We start from the raw sequence: 21,882 nt of genomic DNA, 5'->3' as shown, positions 1-21,882 counted from the left end.
AACTTTACACTGGACCTCAAGCAATGTGGATTGTGTGCATCTCCTCTCTTCCTGCAGACTCTAAGACCCTGATTTCCAAAGGAAATGTAAAGTTTACTTTCATGAGAAAACATAACTTTGGACCTTTTTGTCTTTAGCCCTGCGAGATGCTTCTGACGCTGTCTGTTGTTCAAGAGTGGCTTGACACAAGGAATGCGACAGCTCAAACCCATGTCTTGCATACGTCTGTGCGTAGTGGTTCTTGAAGCACTGACTCCAGCTGCAGTCCACTCTTTGTGAATCTCCCCCACTTTTTTGAATGGGTTTTGTTACACAATCCTCTCCAGGGTGTGGTTAACCATATTGCTTGCACACTTTTTTCTACCGCATCTTTTCCTTCCCTTCGCCTCTCTATTAATGTGCTTGGACACAGAGCCTCTTTTTATTGCAATGACCTTTTGTGTCTTGCCCTCCTTGTGCAAGGTGTCAATGGTCGTCTTCTGGACAACTGTCAAGTCAGCAGTCTTCCCCATGATTGTGTAGCCTACAGAACTAGACTGAGGGACCATTTAAAGGTCTTTGCAGGTGTTTTGAGGTAATTAGCTGATTAGAGTGTGGCACCAGGTGTCTTCAATATTGAACCTTTTCACAATATTCTAATTTTCTGAGATACTGAATTTGGGATTTTCCTTAGTTGTCAGTTATAATCATCAAAATTAAAAAAAAAAATAAACAGTTGAAATATATCAGTCTGTGTCTAATGAATGAATATAATATACAAGTTTCACTTTTTGAATGGAATTAGTAAAAAATAAACCAACTTTTTGATGATATTCTAATTATATGACCAGCACCTGTATATGAATCAAACGGTTTAATCAAAGTCTTCTAAAGAAACACGATCACACGATTGTACTTGCTTGACGTGCAAGAACAAACCTCACTGGTTCTTGCGAAATGTCAAATGTGCTTGAATGACATGCGAGAGAAAAATTCATTGGTTCTTGCAAAACCTCAAACCTGCTTGCATGACATGCAAGAACAAAACTGTTTGTGTTTGTGTTTTAACATATTTGAAGCCATTAAAGGCTAAGGGCTTGGGTGATTGAGTGTCCATGAGCAAAAGTGGCAGATTTCAAATGCATACTTCCCATTAAAATGAACTAGAATGCTAATGGATGACTTTCTCCAGGTATTACAGACCTCAGTCATTCAGACCAGGTGTAAACAGGCCAGAGTGGACATGGAAAGTTTTTTGAGGGTAGGCACCCATAATGTGGAAAATGCATAAATGCACTGCACCATGTACAGCTAGAGCGAGAGAGAGACTTTCAGATGTCTTTAATGCATCAAACACACTTAAAGTTGTTTATGTCCTCAAAAGAAGTGGGAGAAAGAGAGATAAAGACACAAAGACAGCATGAAAGCATGAGGGGGTGGAGTGGAAACACTGACACCACAACACTGACAGATCATTCATATTTTGTTTGGTTGAAGATCACTGTAGAATGCTTGGGCGCTTACTGTATGCAAAGGAAACTCAAATGGGAGGATGTTGTTTGAATGCTCAGAATGTGTAAAAACTTTTAAAGATTCTGAATTTTCAGAATCGTCTTTGATCCGCAGCCTACAATAGATGAAGGGAACTCTCAAGGGTGATTTCAATGGCTCAATATTAATATACAATAACTGCCCAACATCAATCAATCGTAATCACTTCTTCTATGAATGGTCCTAAATTCATTTCTGTTTACTCAGCTTCAAATATGATTGAAAAAGACTTTGTTTTCCTTTTTCAATACTTTCCAAGAAGGTGACTGATAAAACACTGACTAAATGAAACAAGTGCTTAGACTCAGTATTGTATTCTAGACACTAAACTCGGCATAGAGGCCGAGACTGTACCCTGTTTTCTCTGTTTTCCTTTCCATTTATTCAACAATATATCAATTCAGTACTACGAACGTTGATTATCAGCCCAAATTCATGGATTTTCATTTATTTATTGCTATCCAAGCCCAGGATAATGGTAAAAATAAAAGACAAACAATACATAACTCACTTGAGAGTGACACAGCCACTGCCAGAAGGTGGCGCTGTCCAGAACACTTGTATCCTTGTACGTCTTCTGGGAATGCTCTCTGTGACAGCCGGGGGGCAGTTAGTCATGAACTGCGTGTCAGTTTCATCGATGATCTGTGGAACATTGAACAATGAAACCACACATGAGGGAGGGGGGAGCTAGTCCTTTATCAGCTAACAAAAACAGCAGGAGTCTGACTTTGTGAGTTTTTTTAGACTAATGACGCAACAGTTTCAAACTAAACAGCAAACTAGTACTGTAAATGAGCACAGGGATGACTATAGGATCAAATTTCATTTGTGGGCCAAGATGACTAACTGTACATGACAGCCTTTTCAAGCACAAAAGACAAATATTTGTATCTGATGGTTCTGTGCTTCTTAAACCTGGAGTTCATGTTAACCCATGAGGCAACATTTTGACATGCTTAACATCTAGGATCACCAACTTCTTGGAAAAAAGTCAATAATTGAGAAAAATGCACCAATACAATCCATATACATGAATTGGCTTTTTAAAATGTTGAATGTGTGCCTGATTATAATGCTCTTTGTCATTTGGTCATCATTTGATGAATTACTTTTTCCATGATAACTAAAAAGGTAATTTAAACATCCATTTTTAATATAATTGTTTAATTAATTGCTTTCCCCACATGCTTTCCTTGAAGGAGGCTCGAACCCAAATGGAAAAATGATGATGATTGACAGGACTGAATGTTTAGGCTCCTCCAGAACCTACATTTGGAACTACATTAAAAAGAATGCTAGCAAATTTAAATACTCTCAATGTCTGGTTAAATTAGATTTCGAAAGGTTAAGAAATAAGGTGCAGGTTTTTATGGAAGCTTGGTTCCACCCTAAATAAAAAAATAAAAAAGGTAATTGCGACTTTATAACTTGCAATTCTGACTTTATATCTCGCAATTCTGACTTTATATCTCACAATTCTGACTTTATATCTCACAATTCTGACTATATCTCGCAATTCTTACTTTATAACTTGCAATTCTGACTTTATATCACAATTCTGACTTTATATCTCACAATTCTTACTTTATAACTCGCAATTCTGACTTTATATCTCGCATTTCTGACTTTATATCTCGCATTTCTGACTTTATATCTCGCGATTCTTACTTTATAACTCGCAATTCTGACTTTATAACTCGCAATTCTGACTATATCTCGCAATTCTGACTTTATATCTCACAATTCTTACTTCATAACTTGCAATTCTTACTTCATAACTTGCAATTCTTACTTTATAACTCACAATTCTGACTTTATATCACAATTCTGACTTTATATCTCACAATTCTGACTATATCTCACAATTCTGACTTTATATCTCAAAATTCTGACTTTATAACGCAATTCTGACTTTATATCTCACAATTCTTACTTTATATCTCGCATTTCTGACTTTATATCTCACAATTCTGACTTTATAACTCGCAATTCTGACTTTATAACTCACAATTCTGACTATATCTCGCAATTCTGAATTTATATCTCACAATTCTGACTTTATATCTCACAATTCTGACTTTATATCTCACAATTCTGACTTTATATCTCACAATTCTGACTATATCTCACAATTCTGACTTTATATCTCACAATTCTGACTTTATAACTTGCAATTCTGACTTTATATCACAATTCTGACTTTATAACTCGCAATTCCGAGAAAAAAGTCAGAATTGTGAGATAAAAAAGTTGCAATTACCTTTTTTATTTTTAGTTCATGTGCATAAACAAGCTCTCATAGGTTTTTGCACTGAAATACCATATATAAATAAATATTCAAAAAATAATGAAGACTTCTTCCTCCCCTCTTTAGTACCTGTCACATATGTACTTGTGCACATTTTTATACCTATAAGTAAAAAATACACAAAAGTACATGAAAGGTCTTCCAGATATATATTGCTCCTACTGTTTGTAAAATAACGTAGTCCAAGTGATGGAAAATTCCACTGGGAATGGAAAAGTACATTTTGTTTGCATGTTTCAAAATGAAATCGCTGCCAAATGTCCATCGAAGAGTAAAATCCATCCTCGTGGTGCATTAAGTTCTTCCTCCCTCTTTCTCACTCTCTCTCTCTCTCGTTCTCTCCATTTCCACTTCCCACTCTTTCACACACTCTCATGCAAACCCAAAGCTGCACACAGTATCCTCTGGTTCTTTCCTTCATTTCTGTAAAAAAGCTGCAGTTTTGGCTACTCAAGCAACCTTGTCGCAACCATGTTCAGACTGAAAAAAAAAACAAAAAAAAAAAAACAGTGAACCGGAAACTTCTGAATTGATAGGGAAACTAGGCTAAACTTTGTACAGATATGCTTGAGCTGTAGGACTGTGCAACAGTCGCTCTCCAAGTGTTTATTTTAAAAGAGGCCATGCGGGCCAAGCAGCCGGGTGCATTGTTTCCTGGGTAAAAAGGGGCTGTAAGTGGCTGTCTCAGAAATGCTGCGAACCAGCTGGGGGAAAGTTGTAGGAAACAGAGGAGAGGCATTTGTTTTAATTGTGGCTCCTGGCGAGGCTGTGTGGCCCTGCTCCTGAGGGACAGTGAAAGCCGTTTTCTGTTTGCCCTTTTAAACTCTGCCTCATTCAGTTTGTCTCTCTCGCACGCACAAAACTCCGTGGCCTGAGTGAATAACCGCATCTCCTGAAGGAATTGAGGATGTTTTATCTTCCAGGGAGTTCCTTGGAGAGATTAAGTGAAACGAATGGCGAGATGTCACGATGTTTATTTCAACCACGCTGGTTTGGCCTGAGAGTTGTTTGTCAATTTGTGCTAGCATAAGAAGTGCACCAGCATTGTATATTATGAACTGTCATGATGACTGATGAATATGAATATTTTGAAAGGCACAGTTAACAGACATGGGTAGCAAACATCTTGGAATGAGGTTACGTCTGCAACTGAAAACTTTTCTAAAACACCTATTACAAACCATAATACAGCAAACATACAAAAACGTTTTATTCTGCAGATAATGCAGGTCATGGTCAGGGTCATTGATCAAATCACTAAGCTATAGTAGACTGAACTTACATTTCACCCAGCAAATGTGTTTGCAATCATTTTCAATGGGCAAAAATTACATTACACAAGAGTACCCTAATAAATGGGTCAAGCTCCCTGCTAAACTTGGGCTTGTAAAAATAGATTCCCATGTTATAAATGGTGTCATTATACTACAGAGGACACATTAATGTTTCTCTCAGACATCATATCAAACAATATAATGTATTAAATTGTATACATAAATACTAGAAAATGGATGTGGGTCACTGAGATGAAGCTCATTTTTAAAGAAAAAATCATTTAAAACTGCAATATAAACAGCCTATGACTGGAATACACAACTTGAATCATGAACATTTTAAATGTATGAATTCATACTCATTTTGAAGTAAAATATGTTTCTCAAAAATGTAAATTAATTTCTCTCTCTCTCTCTCTCTCTCTCTCTCTATATATATATATATATACACACAGGGCTTGACATTAAGTTTTTTTGCTCACCAGCCAATGTGACAACTCAGCATTTACACAAGCGTCAATTTTGTTATTGTGAAAGTACGATTTATTTGGGATATGACGAAGTAGCTCATGAGACGAGACCATGCACGATACTGGGTTCATGAGAACAAGACGATATTTTAACACTATTTTTAATAAAGCTAAAATATAAAATGCAAAACAATGCAAGTGGATTTTGAAATGTTATATCTAGGGCTGTTACTAACAATTATTTTGGTAATTGAGTAATCAGACAATTATTTTGACGATTAATCGAGTAATCAGATCCCTTTTTTGTGGTAATAAAAATAGTGAAATAAAAAAAAGTGAATCATAATCATTTAAAATTACTTAAAATATATGTATAATAACAATAAGGCAATTATAATTGGTTCAAATAAAAAATCCTTTGGTTTTATTGAATGACAGTTAAAATACATTATGTATTATAACAAATGCCTGCACAGGGCACCAACAGCCTGGTGATTGTTGTTGTTACACTTTACAGCAGATCAAATCCTTGTTTAATATTGGCCAAAAAACATTTCAATTTAAATGTCCACTTAATCTTTAATATTTTGCCCCTTCGTTATGATAGAAATGCTACAGCCACTGTAATTTCTTGAAATATAACATGTGGACATCAAAACATGCAAACTCACAGCAAGGGTTTAAACTTTTATTTTGAAATCGCAGTGACCAACAATTTGCATATTTAGAAACAAACTGATGTTTTCTTCTGTGTTGGCATAGGTTTATAAACGATTTATGTTACAAATCTGGTGAAATGGCACACGTTGTGTATCAAGATGAACATTATAAGCAAACCAAACTCACAGCATATTCAGAGATGGAGTTTGTTAACTGTGTGTGTAAATAATGTATATATTATAGTCTTATTTTGACAAAAGCACAAATTAAATTAGATAACAAAAAAATACCAAGAACAATGTGCTTGAAAGCCACTTTTTAGAGTCAAAAGTATAAAATCAATCTCAAAAATGTATGAAGCCAAAAAGAACACAAAGATCACATTTCTAAAAACTTTAACTTTATTTGAACTAAATTTTTAGAAAGATTTCTCCTATTCAACATCTCCAACATCATTATTTGTCATTGCTTCATAATTGTTTAAGACAAAACCACAGCCTTTTCTCGTTTTGTCTTGTCTTTTTGTAGTTGTTTTTATTGTGTTTTTTCGTTCGTTCATTTTAGTCTGTCAAGACGAAAAAATCCCCAGTTAAAGACCTCAACAGAGGACGCCTGCTAACATCCGCCAGGCAATCTGAGCGCTGAAAAACACAGCGGTAAGAAGTGCAGAGCGGCAACCACAGCTAATGAGATCTGGGGGGAGAGATGCCGCGCTAACAGCCTTCCTGCTTCAGTTTGGGAAGCACTGTGGCTTGATGTGGAGAGCACTAAATGATAGGGGTCCTGTCTTTCAGGGAGGACACGGCTCTGAGACGGTCAGTGCGTTACCAATGAGGAGCAGCATGTCTGAGACAACTTCAGCTTTGCTTTCTGGCAAAAGATGGATTTGAAATCCTTAAAGGGATAGTTCACCTAAAAATGAAAGTTCTGTAATTAATTACTGTCGTTCCAAACCCGTTAGACCTTCGTTCATCTTCAGGACACAATTTAAGATCTTTTTTTCTGAACCACCCACAGGCAGCAACGTCATTGCAACTTTCAAGACCCAGAAAGGTACTAAAGACATTGTTAAAATAGTCAATGTGACTGCAGTGGTTCAATCTTAATGTTATGAAGTAAATACTTCGAGTAAATACTTCAATTTCGAGCTGGCGTTCCAACGTAGAACCCGGAAGTGCTGCACTGTGTTAACTGTTTTTTTTTGCACAAAATGTATTCTCAATGCTCCATAAAATCACATGGACTATTTTAACAATCTCTTTACTACCTTTCTGGGCCTTGAAAGTGGTTATGACATTGCTGTCTATAGGGGGTCAAAAAGCTCTCTGATTTCGGTGTTCCAAAGATGAACGAAGGTCTTATGAGTTTGGAGCAACATTAGAGTGAGTAATTAATGACAGAAATTTCATTTTTGGGTGTACTAACCCTTTAAAACACTATAGGTGTGGTCATATTTACTGTCGTTCAGCAAATTTTTGCAGGTGAAATCCAGACGATTGGAAATTTTGTGTGAGGGCGAATGATTTTGCAATTTGGATTCGCTGCGCTGACCAACAGAAAGTGACATCTGTATGAAGTGCTTCATACATCACTACACTATAGATAATGTACCTTTTTGCCTATGAAAATTGAAATGTGAAATGTGATCGCACCTTTAACCCTCTGATGTATAACATTCACTACAGCCATTTTTAAAGTCAACATGAAATCAAAATTGACAATTCTTGTTTTTTTTTATGGAATAATGCAGTATTTATTATAAATGAATTATCTGTTCACATCATTTTTTTTAACAATGTATCCTCGTAATCTTTCATCAAAATAACTTCTCCCTTTTGCAGCGACATCTCTTCTCTGATGATGTTCACTGGCGTGAGGGCGGAGAAAACTGTCACTCACATGACATCACAGCAGTAGCAAGCCACAATCATCAAATTAATTCTCGAAGGATAATGTCCCACACTACATTTTTTCTTGTTCGAGAAGCTGTTTCACTCATACATCACAATAGGGAAGAAAAGACTATTGCAACTTTTGTTTCATGCTGACTTTTACTAACGGATCCTCTATCAATTATTATTCAATACGACTTTCCTCTTTATGTTAATGTTTTTTATTTATGACAACAAAAAATAAATCTTCTGTATCACTGTATTTATTTATAAAATCCATATTTTTTTCAGAAAAGAAGATGATTACATTCTTGTTTTTAAATCAAATGTGTTTTTTATGATTTAATATTTCATGCATCAAAGGGTTAATGATAATTTTCTTCCTAAAATGTACCACGTCTAAATACAGACATGCAGACGCAACCCAACATAAACTGCAAATCATTTTGCAGAGACTGCAATTATACTGTCATCTTTGATTGCCACAGTTCAAGGCAGTTATACGGGGTCACTGCAATCCCTCACCTTGAAAGTGCCGGCATAATCGTCAGGAGTGACGCCCTCCCGTCCTTCCTTCAGAGCAATGAGGGTAAAGCCACGAAAGTAAGATGGGCTGGAGGCATACAAACTCACTACAGAGAGAGAGAGAGAGAGAGAGAAAGAGAACAAAATATAAGTCAGAGGTACCAGAAAAGATCTTAACAGTAGGTCAGATCTCAACAGTGTGCCAGGGCAAGTCGCAAACTGCTCTCGCATTTGGCACATACGTTTGCGTGTAAGCGTGTGGGTTGTGCGAGTGCTTTTCACATGAAGCAGTGAATACATATGCATGTACAAACACGCCGGGCATAAAACCCTCATAAAAAGGCATCTGCTGCTTAATGAAGGCCACTTTCATGAATACAAATGTCAGAAAATATCAGGTTATGGAGCGTTTTGATGTTAAAATCAATATTACACTTATCCTGACAGGTAAATTATTGTGGAAACATTAAAATATACACCAGGTTATACTGCAAATAGTTTTTCAAATCAGTCACAGTGTTTTCTAACAGATCCTCACTTGTAGGGGAGATCTGTAACAGTTTAACCAGTTAGAAATGAGGCCATAAATGACTGCCATCCTCCTATGGTGACAGTAAATGTTGTAAAGTGTGTAAAAACAAAGGATTTAAAGTACAAAAACATTCTGAAATAATAAAAATGGATGAACTGCAGAACTTGCATCATCTGAATCAGCAGGGTGTCTTGTTTTGGCATATGACACAATTCATTATTTCTAGTAAAAAATAATATAATGACTTACCAAACAAGGAGGTTGTAACACACTTTTCTAGTACTGGTGCCACAAAATGGGACAAAAGTATAGACTAATTTGCAACAGTTATTTGCTTATGCTTATTGTATTTCTATTTTGTTACACAATTTTGTTGTTTTGCATAAAATATTAGCTATATAGTTTGAATTCAATTGTTTTAAATAAAACAGTAGTGATTTCTTAACACATAAATGTGATTGCCACATAAAATTAACGCTCATAATATCCATGTTTTCTATTAGTGTTACAGTAGTTTAGCGTAGGTTGTAGGCTAACTACGGCACTTTTTATACTTGACACAAATGTACACTTTAAAGTTTTACGTTGTAAATGTCTAACCTACTTTAATTTGTAGCAGACGAGTATGTGAATATTATATCGCAATTTGAGACACCTAACACACACACACAAACTCACACGAAGAGACTTTTGAACAAAACGTGCTACTAAAATCCCACTCTCCCCTATCCAAATATCCTCTTTGGTAAACATTCTAGGTTTTAGTGCTGCAAAAAGCAGGTTTTCTAAACTCTTTTTCAATAATTACACACATTTCCCACACTGTTCAGCATTTTTGTGTCAACCAACTTGGTTTACCTGCAGAAGATGCACTAAAGACGACGCTTTACGCACCAATATTTACAATACTCCACACATGCTGTTTTTGCACAGGCGTGCATTAAAAGCCTTTTAAACTGACCGTTAAAGAACATTTTTTGACCTCTAACCTCTGTAAGTGCTCTCGGGTTGGTAAGTTTCTGGGTCTCCTTCAACTCTGAGGCGAAACTCGTTCTGTCCGTCTCTCCGAGCGGTCCGCGTCTGCGTCCGCAAAATCCGACAGAAACCACCCTCGGATCTCGACTGTCTCTCTGCGGTACCTCTTCTGAACGCATCCGTATGGATGAAAAAGACATTTAAGAAAACTAACAGCACAACCAGTCCGTCTTTGTCCATCATTTCCCCTTCTTTGCCTGTCCAAACACAAGTTTGCAGTCTAGTACCAGCAAGAAAACGCAGAACTGGAAAAGACAGTGAAAACAAACAGACGCATAAATCGACCAAACTTGTCTATTTTGGGGTCCATTCACGAATAAAAGAGAGTAAAGACACCGTATCCATTCCCACTGAGAGGATTGCGGACGGTTGATAGTCCCGTGCCCGCGGTGCGCGAGATTGATTGAAGGCGAGCGCAGAGACAAGACTCAGATGTTGACTTTACTGAAAGGATATTCAAACTGAGAAATACCTATTTGGTCTCCTTGATAACCGAGCTCAGACTTAAAGAGAATAGATTCAGACTTTAAACAAAACCTAGACATAGACGGCTGACATTCTTGGTGAGACGCTCTAAGGAGAGAGAGAGATCGCGAATGTTTGAACAGCCGCGAGCTGCAGCAGCAGGAGAAAAGAATATCACAGGAGCTGCGCACTGAGGAGACATGGAGGATGATTTTGGGAACTCCTCCGTCTGTTATGCTTGTTTATGCAAGGGAATGATTTGGAGGCATATATTTTAAATGCGTGGAATTAACTGCACAGACTTTTTTTTTTTTTAATTAGCCTACATGAGATGTATCACACTGTGTTGATGTACTGAATAGCTTTATGTAGTCACAACCGTGCTTGTCTACAGTACTACAACATAAATTTAATGTACAATAGTTCTATTAAAGTAATTTTTATAAAGTAACTTATTTTTCAGACAAAAACTGGCAAACATACAGACTGTAAACCGGACTGAGTGGAACGGAGTGATTTCCTCTCCCTGCTCTAAACGCTCTGTAATCACGCTCCAGCTCCATTTCGGGTTTTCCCTTTCACAATAGTGAGAGAAACCCGGGGCGAGAAAACAAACACTGATGCTTCGACTCCTAAAAGTCAGTGAACTCATTTTGAAATTCTAAAAATTAATATATGTATATTTCTGAGTTACTGATTGAGTTATTAAAAGAAATGACCGAGCCTGCATTGATTTATATAAAACCCCTAAAGGGACTTGGAGATGGCGGGAACAATATTTCAATGCTTTTCAGTTCCCTTGCAAAAGTTTTGCGTTCCCCCAGGAAACTTTGCGTTTGCTCTCAAAATGTTTGTGTTCCTGCAAGAAACTTCAATTGCAAACGTTCTTTACGACCGAACACAAAGTTTCTTTAGGGAATGCAAAACATTTTGCAAGTGAATGCAAAGTTTCTCGGGGGGGAACACAAAAATTTTAGAGCGAACGCAAAGTTTCTTACATATACGAGAGAATGCAAAAGCATTAAAGGATTAGTTCACTTCAGAATTAAAATTTCCTAATAATTTACTCACCTCCATGTCTTCCAAGATGTTTATGTCTTTCTTTCTTCAGTCAATAAAGAAATTAAGGTTTTTGAGGAAAACGTTCCAGGATTTTTCTCCATATAGTGGACTTCAACAGTTACTAAGGTCTAGACTGCAATTTCAGTGCAGCTTCAAAGGGTTCTACATGATCCTAGACGAGGAATGAGGGTCTTAATTAACGAAACATCTAAAATCTATATACGTTTTAACCACAAATGCTTGTCTTGCACTAGCTCTGCTCTTTACGCAATCATGTTGGAAAGGTCACGCGTGGCATAGACGGAAGTAATGCAGTACAGCGAAAAATTCTCCTCTCATTTTCTCCTCCAACTTCAAAATCATCCAACATTGTTGTTTTACCTTTTTTTGTCAAGGGCGTTTGACTTAGTCTTTGCATGATTGCTTTGTAAACACTTGCTTGGTACTTCCGCCAACGTGATTACATAATGCGTGGCACATCGCAGAGCAAGAGGAGCATTTGAGGTTAAAAATGATATAATTATACGATTGTTTCACTAAACAAGACCCTTATTCCTTTGAAGCTGCACTGAAACTGCAGTTTGGACCTTCAACCTGTTGAAGTCCTCTGTATGGAGAAAAATCCTGGAATATTTTCTTAATTTCTTTTCAACTGAAGAAAGAAAGACATAAACATCTTGAATGACATGGGGGTGAGTAAATTATCAGCAGATTTTAATTCTGAGGTGAACTAATCCTTTAACATGTAATTTTCTCTTCCATCTCATATTTTGTCCCTTAGATTTCATAGTACAATTCAGAATAAAAATGAATCCTTACAATATTTTACAGTGTTGTAATACTAAATATTACATTTCTAAGCATGTATATAAACTTAAGATATCATTAGCAACTTGGTACAATTTGTAAACGTATTTTATCAACATAATTTTTGAGTCTTCACCACTTTCACCAGTCTCAGCATATTATTTTTATACAACGCCCAGGCGGTTTTTCATTTCAAATCATTTTGTGGCCTCCATTAAAATTTGTTGAGGCCCCCTAGCGGACGCTGACCCCCTGGTTAACAATCACTAATCTACAAGAATATCTTTTGAACATCTGCATACGCTGTATATCTGTCTGTTCAGAGGGAAGTTAGAGAAACGCACCAGCAGATGTCATTAACACATTCTAACTGACTGCACTGGAAAAATGCCATAATAATTAATGAAAATGATTTCCCATTCACCATTCAATTAGCTTAAAAATGCAGTTATTTTAATCTATAGAAAAGAGTCAGCTTAAAATACACCCTCTTTGCATCGATAATTTCTCATATCCTAATATTTCTTAGGTTTATTAAAAAGCCTTTTATTTAACTCGAGATTTCATAATAGAAAATAATAGATAGAAAAGAAAAGGAGTACAAATAATACAATTATCTATTATTAAATATCCACTTAAATAATGAGTGTGCCTAGTACATTTTTTATTGCAATTTTTCCCTACCAAGCTTTGAGTCTCTCTCACTGAAGGACAAAACAGCATGCTTCACCAAAAGGGCAAATCAAAGTAGTCACTTTCTAGCAATACAAAGACCAAATCTGCTCATAAATGTCTATAGAAGACGACCTTCCAGGCTGAGTTGTTAGTTTGACACCTCACACATTCACTAACCTGTGTGTGATCTTGTCACCCGACCTATTGATCTGCCTGGGGTTGCGACAACTCAAGGGGCTGTGAAATATGCCAGAAGGTTTGTTTGACTGTATTGCCCTAGTAAGCTCAGTGCTTGTGTGAGAGAAACAAACCAGCAGCATTCGAGCTTGTTAATGCTTCAGTTCATCTTTGGCACAGGCTGTGCAACTCTGGAGAGAGATGAGAAAAGAAAGTTTAGAGGGGGTATACGGATGGGGAATGGCAAGTCGGACTGACATTTCTTTTCTTTTTTTCTGTTTCGTCCAGTTTTTCATCCACAGAATCCAAGGACAGAGTTCAGAATTAGTTAAATATAGAGAAAGAAGTGAAACACTTCAGCTCAACCACACAAATCATAGACTTTGTTTGTGGTGTGACTGATTGCTAGCCGTTTAAATATGGTAGTCATCTTAAAGGGACAGTTCACTAAATGTTTGTATTATTTGGTCACCCTCATGTCATTCCAACATATTTGAGTATAGCTTAAAAGCACCATTTATTGTTTTTTTAGAAAAGCAGTTCATACAACTGCACTATATTTCAAGCCTCCTGAGATATTTTGAAGACTTTTCCATATAAGAGCAATAGCCGTGCAATATATTGGCTGTGATTTGGCTAAAGGCTCGAGTGCCGTAGGACCCTTAATGGACCCTTTCACAATATGAAATACAATATTATTTATATAAAATAATATTTATTGAACAACAATATTTAAATTAACAACAATAGCCATTATAATAGACAATAGGAAATAAACACAATTGTACAATAAGTCATACGTACAAAAGCAGAGCTCTTAAGGGTGCAATTTAAATATAGCCTAATTTTAATTATTAAATTTAACATAGCCCAATTTGATTGCCGTTTTATGTACCCAAAATGAATTATATCTTGGGTTCAACCACTATAAGAGCCAGCGGCAAATCCGCGAAGCACTGGGGGAGATGAGGCTGTTCTCAGTGGGTACACGAGCTCTGAACGGCCGCTGAAGGCCTGGAGCTCGCATCTCTGAAAACGTCTAAACAAATCTCTCAACTGTCTAAACAACTACATTAGGGTAAAAAAAATAAAAAATAATAAAAAATAAATAAATAAATAAATAAATAAATAAATAAATATATATATATATATATATATATATATATATATATATATATATATATATATATATATATATATATATATATCCTTTTGTGTTCCACAAACAAAAATATACATGTTTATATTTAAAATAAAAGCATACATGTTTAGAAAAACATGAGGGTGAAAATATCAATTTTTGGGTGAACTATCCCTTTAAGTAACTATTGCAGTATGAAACTGCTTAACGTCCAGATGTCATTTTGGTAACACTGACTTGAGTTAAACCTATCGGTGATTAAGCCAGATGGCAATTTAATGTCTCACTGAGACAGCTTTTACTACTTAAGGAAATGGTTGAGGTCGCCAGGACGCTCTCTTTTAAGTGCTGAAAAAGTTCCATGACAGTTGTGATATCCAACGAGGTCATGGAGTTCATCAGCACACATCATATGATGTTTCTGTTTATCCCAAGACATCACAGTGAATTGTAAAGCTGCAACACTAAATTTGTTTTGGCCATATGCAGCACAGAGAAATGCTGTTTAAAAGCTCAGGTGTGAAACACCTCTCATGTATATGTTAATCACATGCTGCGTTAGCAGACTTTAAGACAGCTGGAGACCAGGGCAGGAGTGGACCTGCAGAGCTAAAAGCCACACAGTGCTTTTTAAGTCAAAGTGTTTTAGTCAGTTCTAGTCAGCATTATGAATAGCATATTATAAGGATGTGGTGCTTGTTTTCATGTTGAAGCACCACTGTAATCCCAAAAGATGCAGACACAGGAGAAGTTTCTGCCTATGACTGACAGCTGTCTGAAAAGTGCTACAAAGCTTTTAGTTCTACATTTTGCTGCTTATTTTTTATGCAAAAGAACACTAAGTGCCTCATAATTAGTTGAAAATAAGAAGTAAAGTCACAATTACGATATAGTTGCAAAAGTGAGATACAGAGCCACAGTTGCGAGAAATTGTGAGAAATAGCCACAATTGTGAGATAAAAATTCACAATGTGAAAAACAGTTGCAATTGCGAGATATATTCACAATTGTGAGATAGTCGTATAATTGTGAGAAATAGTCGCAAATGTAAGATACAGTCAAAATTTTTATAAATAGTCACAAATGTGAGATATAGTCAAAATTGTAATATATAAATGTAATATAGTCAACATGAGATATAAATTCGAAGTTGGTAGAAATACTCACAAATATAATATATAAATTCGCAATTGTGAGAAATAGATGCAAATATAAGATACTGTCACAATTGTGAAAAGTAGTCGGAAATATAAGATATAAACTCACAATTTGTAGAAATAGTCACAGATGTGAGATATAAATTTACAATTGTGAGATATAGTCGCAAATAAGATATTCAGTAGTCGTAATTGTGAGAAATAGTCGCAAATAAGATATTCAGTAGCCGTAATTGTGAGAAATAGTCGCACATTTAAGATAGTCACAATTTTTAGAAATAGTCACAAATGTGAAAAATAAATTCAAAATTGGTAGAAATAGTCGAAAATGTGAGATATAGTCATTATTGGTAGAAATAATCGCAAATGTGAGATGATATAGATAAAGTTGTTTTTCTATTCTGAAACAGAAACATGCGAAATAAAACATAAATCTAAACAGATCTAACCAGCTCACGTCTTTAATGATACTACTTAATGTTACTCTGCAAGAAAGGAACATAAGCAGGCTTTTATTGGCTTTAAATTTTCACTGCCTGCACAAGATGAGCATAGGGGTGGTTATGTCTACATACAACACTGCGCTTGGCCCCCAAAGTGGTAAGGACCATTATGCAGGCAAGCGCAGTGGCCTCTTGTCCTAAAGTGATAAATGTTCAAATCACTGGCGGCTAATGTACTGTGCTGGGGACTTTTTCTCTTAGTAGCATTCTAATTGACTTAGAGGCAAGTGATGCAAAGAAAGTCCATATGCCCATTTCCCCTGAAACACCCTCCATTCTCGAACCCTCCCTTGAAAATTAGTTGGCGTAGCTGTAAAGAATGACCATGAGGTCTGCGTTTTCTCTTACCTCAGTTGGCATATAGGTGATGGACTTTCATTGTAGCTGATTTACAAGGTGTTTTGTTTGTTCTTTCTGTCTTGAAATGTAAAGCCTGGCTCTACTCCTTTGATAAAGCCTATGTCTGAGAAATGGTGCAGATAGACTATAGCTTGGACAACTGGAACACTTTAAACACAGATTACTAAAGCAGTTTTCAGAACCTGGAAACAAGATTTAGTTAAATAAAATGAACGGAAAATCTCGTCTCCCGTTGTAATGACTTATTCTCCTTGACCTTTCAAAGACTTTCAAAGGGAAACAATGAAACAGCTTGTTCCTAAGCAGCCTTAGAACAATAAGTAGCATTTCCATTTGTCAGGATTCACCGCCTATTGTATTAAAAAAATTTTTTGTAATACTTATTTATAAAATCTGCAATGCTATCATAACTGACAGTATAATTTGTACATTCCACTGTCACTTTTAGCCAATTAGCTATATATATATATATATATATATATATATATATATATATATATATATACACTAATATATACTAATTGGCTAAAAGTGACAGTGGAATGTTGCACTAATGGACCCTTTCTCAATACCAAATACAACATATTATTTATATAAAATAATATTTATTAAACAACAATAGCCATTACACAATAGGAAATAAACCTAGTTGTACAATTCAGTCAAACGTAGGCTACAAAAACTACAGGATGCTCTACAGGAGTAAGTTAAATATAGCCTTAATATTAAATTATTAAATTTAACATACCCCAATTCGATTTGCTCAGGAACAATAGGTTAATGAGACCAAAGATTGTATCTACCCAAAATGAATTATATCTCATGTTTAACCACTATAAAAGCAGCGGCAAATCCCCAAAGCACTGGCCGAGATGAAGCTGTTCTCGGCGGGTACACGAGCACTGAACGGCCACTGATGGCCTGGAGCTCGCATCTCCGAAAATGTCAAAACAAATTGCAAAACAGGTGCTATGATTAAATATGAGTGACATATTTCAGGTCTAAACAACTACATTCTTACATAAAAACTCTTAAAACTACAGTTCGAGTGTAGTATTTGTTAAAAATATGGTGGATTTGCTTGGCCGCCATGAGAGTCACTTCGAGTGGAGTGATATAAACGGTGAAAAGGTAGAAGTGCTGTTATCACTAAAATATTGCACGGCTCTCAGCCAATTTTTGCAGAATGCTTTGTAATCTCTTTGAAAAACAAAACACCAATTATTGTTACTTTTAAAACAATTTTTATTCTGAGTAACTGTCCAGGGTAACACACCTAATTAAATGTGAAATGTTCTTGTAAAAAGTATTTCAATAATCTTTGTTTTATTTACAACTTTGAAAAATCATTTTTACAGTAGAGGAGAAAAATACTGAGATATTTTGTGCCCATTTGTCTGGTCAAAAATGTGAACTATGTAAAAGGAAGGTAGTTACCTTGGTTCAGTGTTTCTGTACAAAAGTATCCACGCATGCTACTTTTTATTGGTCGAAAACTTTCCTGCAGTTATTTTGCGAGATATACCATGATATTCATAGATTTTGTTAACTGTGAATCATGAATGTATGAGAATAGCATTTGGGAAAAGGTTAGTGCAATTTGTGTCACAGATGGTGGTATTTGCCCTGACAAACAACATTAGACTCGAGTTCCAAAAAAATAGAAACATAATTTCCTCTTCCAGTGCATCAGATGGCCTTGTAAAACTGCAGTACAAGCATGCAACCATGCATGGCATAAATGTGCAGTGACAGATAGGGTCAATGTCTGCTGTTTCTCATCCAAATAATCATTTCAGACTGTCAACAACATGTACCGAGGTCAAAGCATGACAAAATTAATGTGCTTTGACAATGATAAATTCATCTATTTTAGAGAGTCATTCTTTTGATTTATCATAAATGGATGGGCCCTTCTCTAAACGGTCTTTAAAATAAATTTCTAATCAAAGTTTGTCTGAAAAGTCATTTCAGTACACTGTCTGCACTCATGAAAAATGTCATGAGAAATTAATGTAGTTTTTAAACTATAAGCAGCTTTTAACTCCAAGCAAAGTTTCCATCCAAACAAACAGTTCTGAAGTAATTCTGACCCAAAAAGAATGTTAAAGGATTGATCACCCAAAAACTTTTTTTTTTCCTTAATTCAAGTGAATTTCTGAGAGCGTCAAGATCTTGAAAGACAAAAAAGCAGCATAAAAGTATCATTAAAATATATTTATTATATTCCAAGTCATACAATAGCTTTGTTTGAGAAACAGATTGAAATGAAACTTATTCAATGCAAAACTTCCCCTCCAATGAGCTGTTAGCCACAGCAACTGGATCCTTGATTCAGTGAGTTTCACAGTTCAGTGAACTGTGAACTTTTATGAACTGAATCACCAATTCATTTAAAGGTGCAATGTGTAAATTTTAGCGGCATCTAGCGGTGAAGTTGCGGAGAAGCTACGGTGGCCGCCTTGCCGATGCAAAGCTATTGTCGTCTGAGACAGCAGAGAGTACATTACCAGTTAAGCAATGAGGTTTCTTCTTACTTCTAACAAAGAACGATCTCTGCTTCAAATAAATCAGACTACTACTAACTACTACTACTTCATGCGTATTCAACATAGTGACGATGAAAGCTGCCTCTAAAAACACGAACAATTTAGAAGAACAACAACATAATGACTAAACTACGGTGGCCCAGTAGTGTGTAACACAACGAAATTAAAAAAGCAAACATAAGTTCACAACAAAACGAAATCAAGCCACAACATAACGAAAACAAGCCACAACACAACGGAAACAAGCCACAACACAACGAAATCAAACCACAACACAACGGAGTCAAGCCACAACACAACGAAATCAAACCACAACACAACGGAATAAAGCCACAACACAACGGAGTCAAGCCACAACACAACAAAATCAAACCACAACACAACGAAATCAAACCACAACACAACGAAATAAAGCCACAACACAACGGAATCAAGCCACAACACAATGAAATCAAACCACAACACAATGGAATCAAGCCACAACACAACAAAATCAAACCACAACACAACGAAATCAAACCACAACACAACGAAATCAAACCACAACACAACGAAATCAAACCACAACACAACGAAATAAAGCCACAACACAATGGAATCAAGCCACAACACAATGAAATCAAACCACAACACAATGGAATCAAGTCACAACACAACAAAATCAAACCACAACACAACAAAATCAAACCACAACACAACGGAAATGCTCCCGACCACTAGGGGGCTCTCAGAGCTTGGTAATGTTAGTATTCCTTGCCACTGTTCTATAAAGTCGAAAGTCTTACAAAGATATCAACACCATAATTAGTTTTAAGTGTGTAAACATTGTATATCGACATTAAATATTAATTAAAAATCAACTACGTGCACAATAGCTTCACATTTATACCTGTGAATGATTTGACGTGCTACCATGGCGAATGATGAAGGGAACGTCTGCCAATTCCACCAAGTGATTAAAACGTATAATTTGTATTCATTAAAATTACTTTTAACATTTAAAAACAGACTTGTTCAAATTCCAAAGCTTGTTAGTTCATGTTGGTAAGACTGACAAGCTTTGGAATTTGAATATGTCTGTTTTTTAGTAATTTTAATGAATACAAATTATACGTTTTAATCACTTGGTGGAATTGGCAGACGTTCCCTTCACCATGCACAGTGGTAGCGCGTCAAATCATTCACAGGTATAAATATGAAGCTATTGTGCACGTAGGTGATTTTGAATTAATATTTCATGTCGATATACGGTGGTTACATAGTGCTGAAACTAATCGTGGTGTTGATATCACTGCCGACTCTATAGAACAGTGGCAAGGAAAACTATCTTTACCGAGCTGAGAGCCCCCTATTGGTCGGGAGCATTTCCGTTGTGTTGAGGCTTGATTTCATTGTGTTGTGGCTTTTTTCCGTTGTGTTGTGGCTTTATTCCGTTGTGTTGTGGCTCAGTTTTGTTGTGTTGTGGCTTTATTCCGTTGTGTTGTGGCTTGATTTCGCTGTGTTGTGAACTTATGTTTGCTTTTTTAATTTCGTTGTGTTGTGCACTACTGGGCCACCGTACTAAACAATCTGTAGAGCAGTGTGTCCATTTAGGGCTGCTGTAGAAACATGCCACCGCAAAATGACGACTTGACATGGAGGGGGGACCCGTGGTGTATGAGATAGAGATGGCTTATTCTAAGGTAATAAAAACATAACGGTTCATTATGTCTATAAGGTCTTTATGTACCACTGAAAACATAGTTATGTATATTATATTACATTTCTGTCAATAGATCATCCCAACTTTTACACATTGCACCTTTAAAAGCTCTGACTAAAAATGATTCATGAATCAAACATGGCTACTCTTCTCATGAACTTAGTAATAAATCAAATTTCGGTGTTTTACTCACTATTGTATCAGAAGACTGGTGGTATAGTGGGTGAGTCATAATGTATGAATCACTTTTATGGTGATTGAATTGAATCAACATTGATCTAAAGTGAGCTGAATGATGACACTATTGTCTTTTAGAGTTGCTTTACAGCTGAAATTGTATTTGTTTCATAATTGAAGAACTTTGCAGCATATACTGTTATTTTTTTGTTTATTACTGCGCTGCTCTGAAACAATCTGTATTGTATTAAAGCGCTATATAAATAAATTTGACTTGACTTGATTCATTCACTTTCATTACATGCCATAGAGTGGCCAGAATATTCCACGGAAGAAATGAAGTCAAACGGCTTTGGAACAACTTGAGAGCAAACTATTCTTTTAATATGAAACAACAAAAGGGTGCGAGGAAACTACCGTAACAAGCCAGTAAAAGGTTTAATACCGCATTTCCCTGCCAAAGTTATTTTTTTGTTATTTGCGAGAGTGCTTTTTATGGTGCTGCTAAAACATCTTTAAAAAGCTGCAAGCAATTTGAAGGCCCCATAAATCCAGTTTAATTGTTTTAAAATGGGCTGTAAATTCAAGCCTCTTTTGTTGATTTCTGATGTACAGAGCAACTCGAGTCCAAATGATGTCATAGCGAACAGCGCTAGATTTCGCCTTCCTGTTTTTATTGGGGCTTAATGTACTCATGCTATCACTGAGGAAACGGCTTCAGAAATTCCCTCTTGATGCACCATGTGTCAGAATAATGAGCTCTGGATGTAATTTAACCATCATACTAGTGCTTTAAAAGCTAATAAAAATTGTTGCCTCCAGAAAGCTGGATTTAAGAAAGGATGCAGCAGCTACCAAGCATTTAAAAGAACCAAAGA

General features: G+C 36.1%; 1 protein-coding gene across 3 annotated transcripts in view; it reads right to left on the bottom strand.

The window, feature by feature from the left end:
• spon1b (spondin 1b) overlaps nucleotides 1–10,865 on the bottom strand; it is an 82,137-nt gene extending 71,272 nt beyond the window's left edge. For all 3 annotated transcript variants that reach the window (XM_067379368.1, XM_067379369.1, XM_067379370.1), the window contains exons 1-3: nucleotides 10,184–10,865; nucleotides 8,663–8,769; nucleotides 2,042–2,175 (exon numbers count right to left, since the gene is read on the bottom strand). In XM_067379368.1, the coding sequence (XP_067235469.1) occupies nucleotides 2,042–2,175; nucleotides 8,663–8,769; nucleotides 10,184–10,412 (470 nt within the window). In that variant the 5' untranslated portion in view covers nucleotides 10,413–10,865. The remainder of the gene's footprint in view (nucleotides 1–2,041; nucleotides 2,176–8,662; nucleotides 8,770–10,183) is intronic.
• Between the last annotated feature and the right edge of the window lie 11,017 nt (nucleotides 10,866–21,882).

The sequence above is a fragment of the Chanodichthys erythropterus genome, chromosome 24 (genome assembly GCF_024489055.1).
Source record: "Chanodichthys erythropterus isolate Z2021 chromosome 24, ASM2448905v1, whole genome shotgun sequence".
NCBI classification, from domain to species: domain Eukaryota; kingdom Metazoa; phylum Chordata; class Actinopteri; order Cypriniformes; family Xenocyprididae; genus Chanodichthys; species Chanodichthys erythropterus.
The sequence above is the reverse complement of the archived record's forward strand: the minus strand, read 5'-3'. Positions and strand labels throughout refer to the sequence as shown.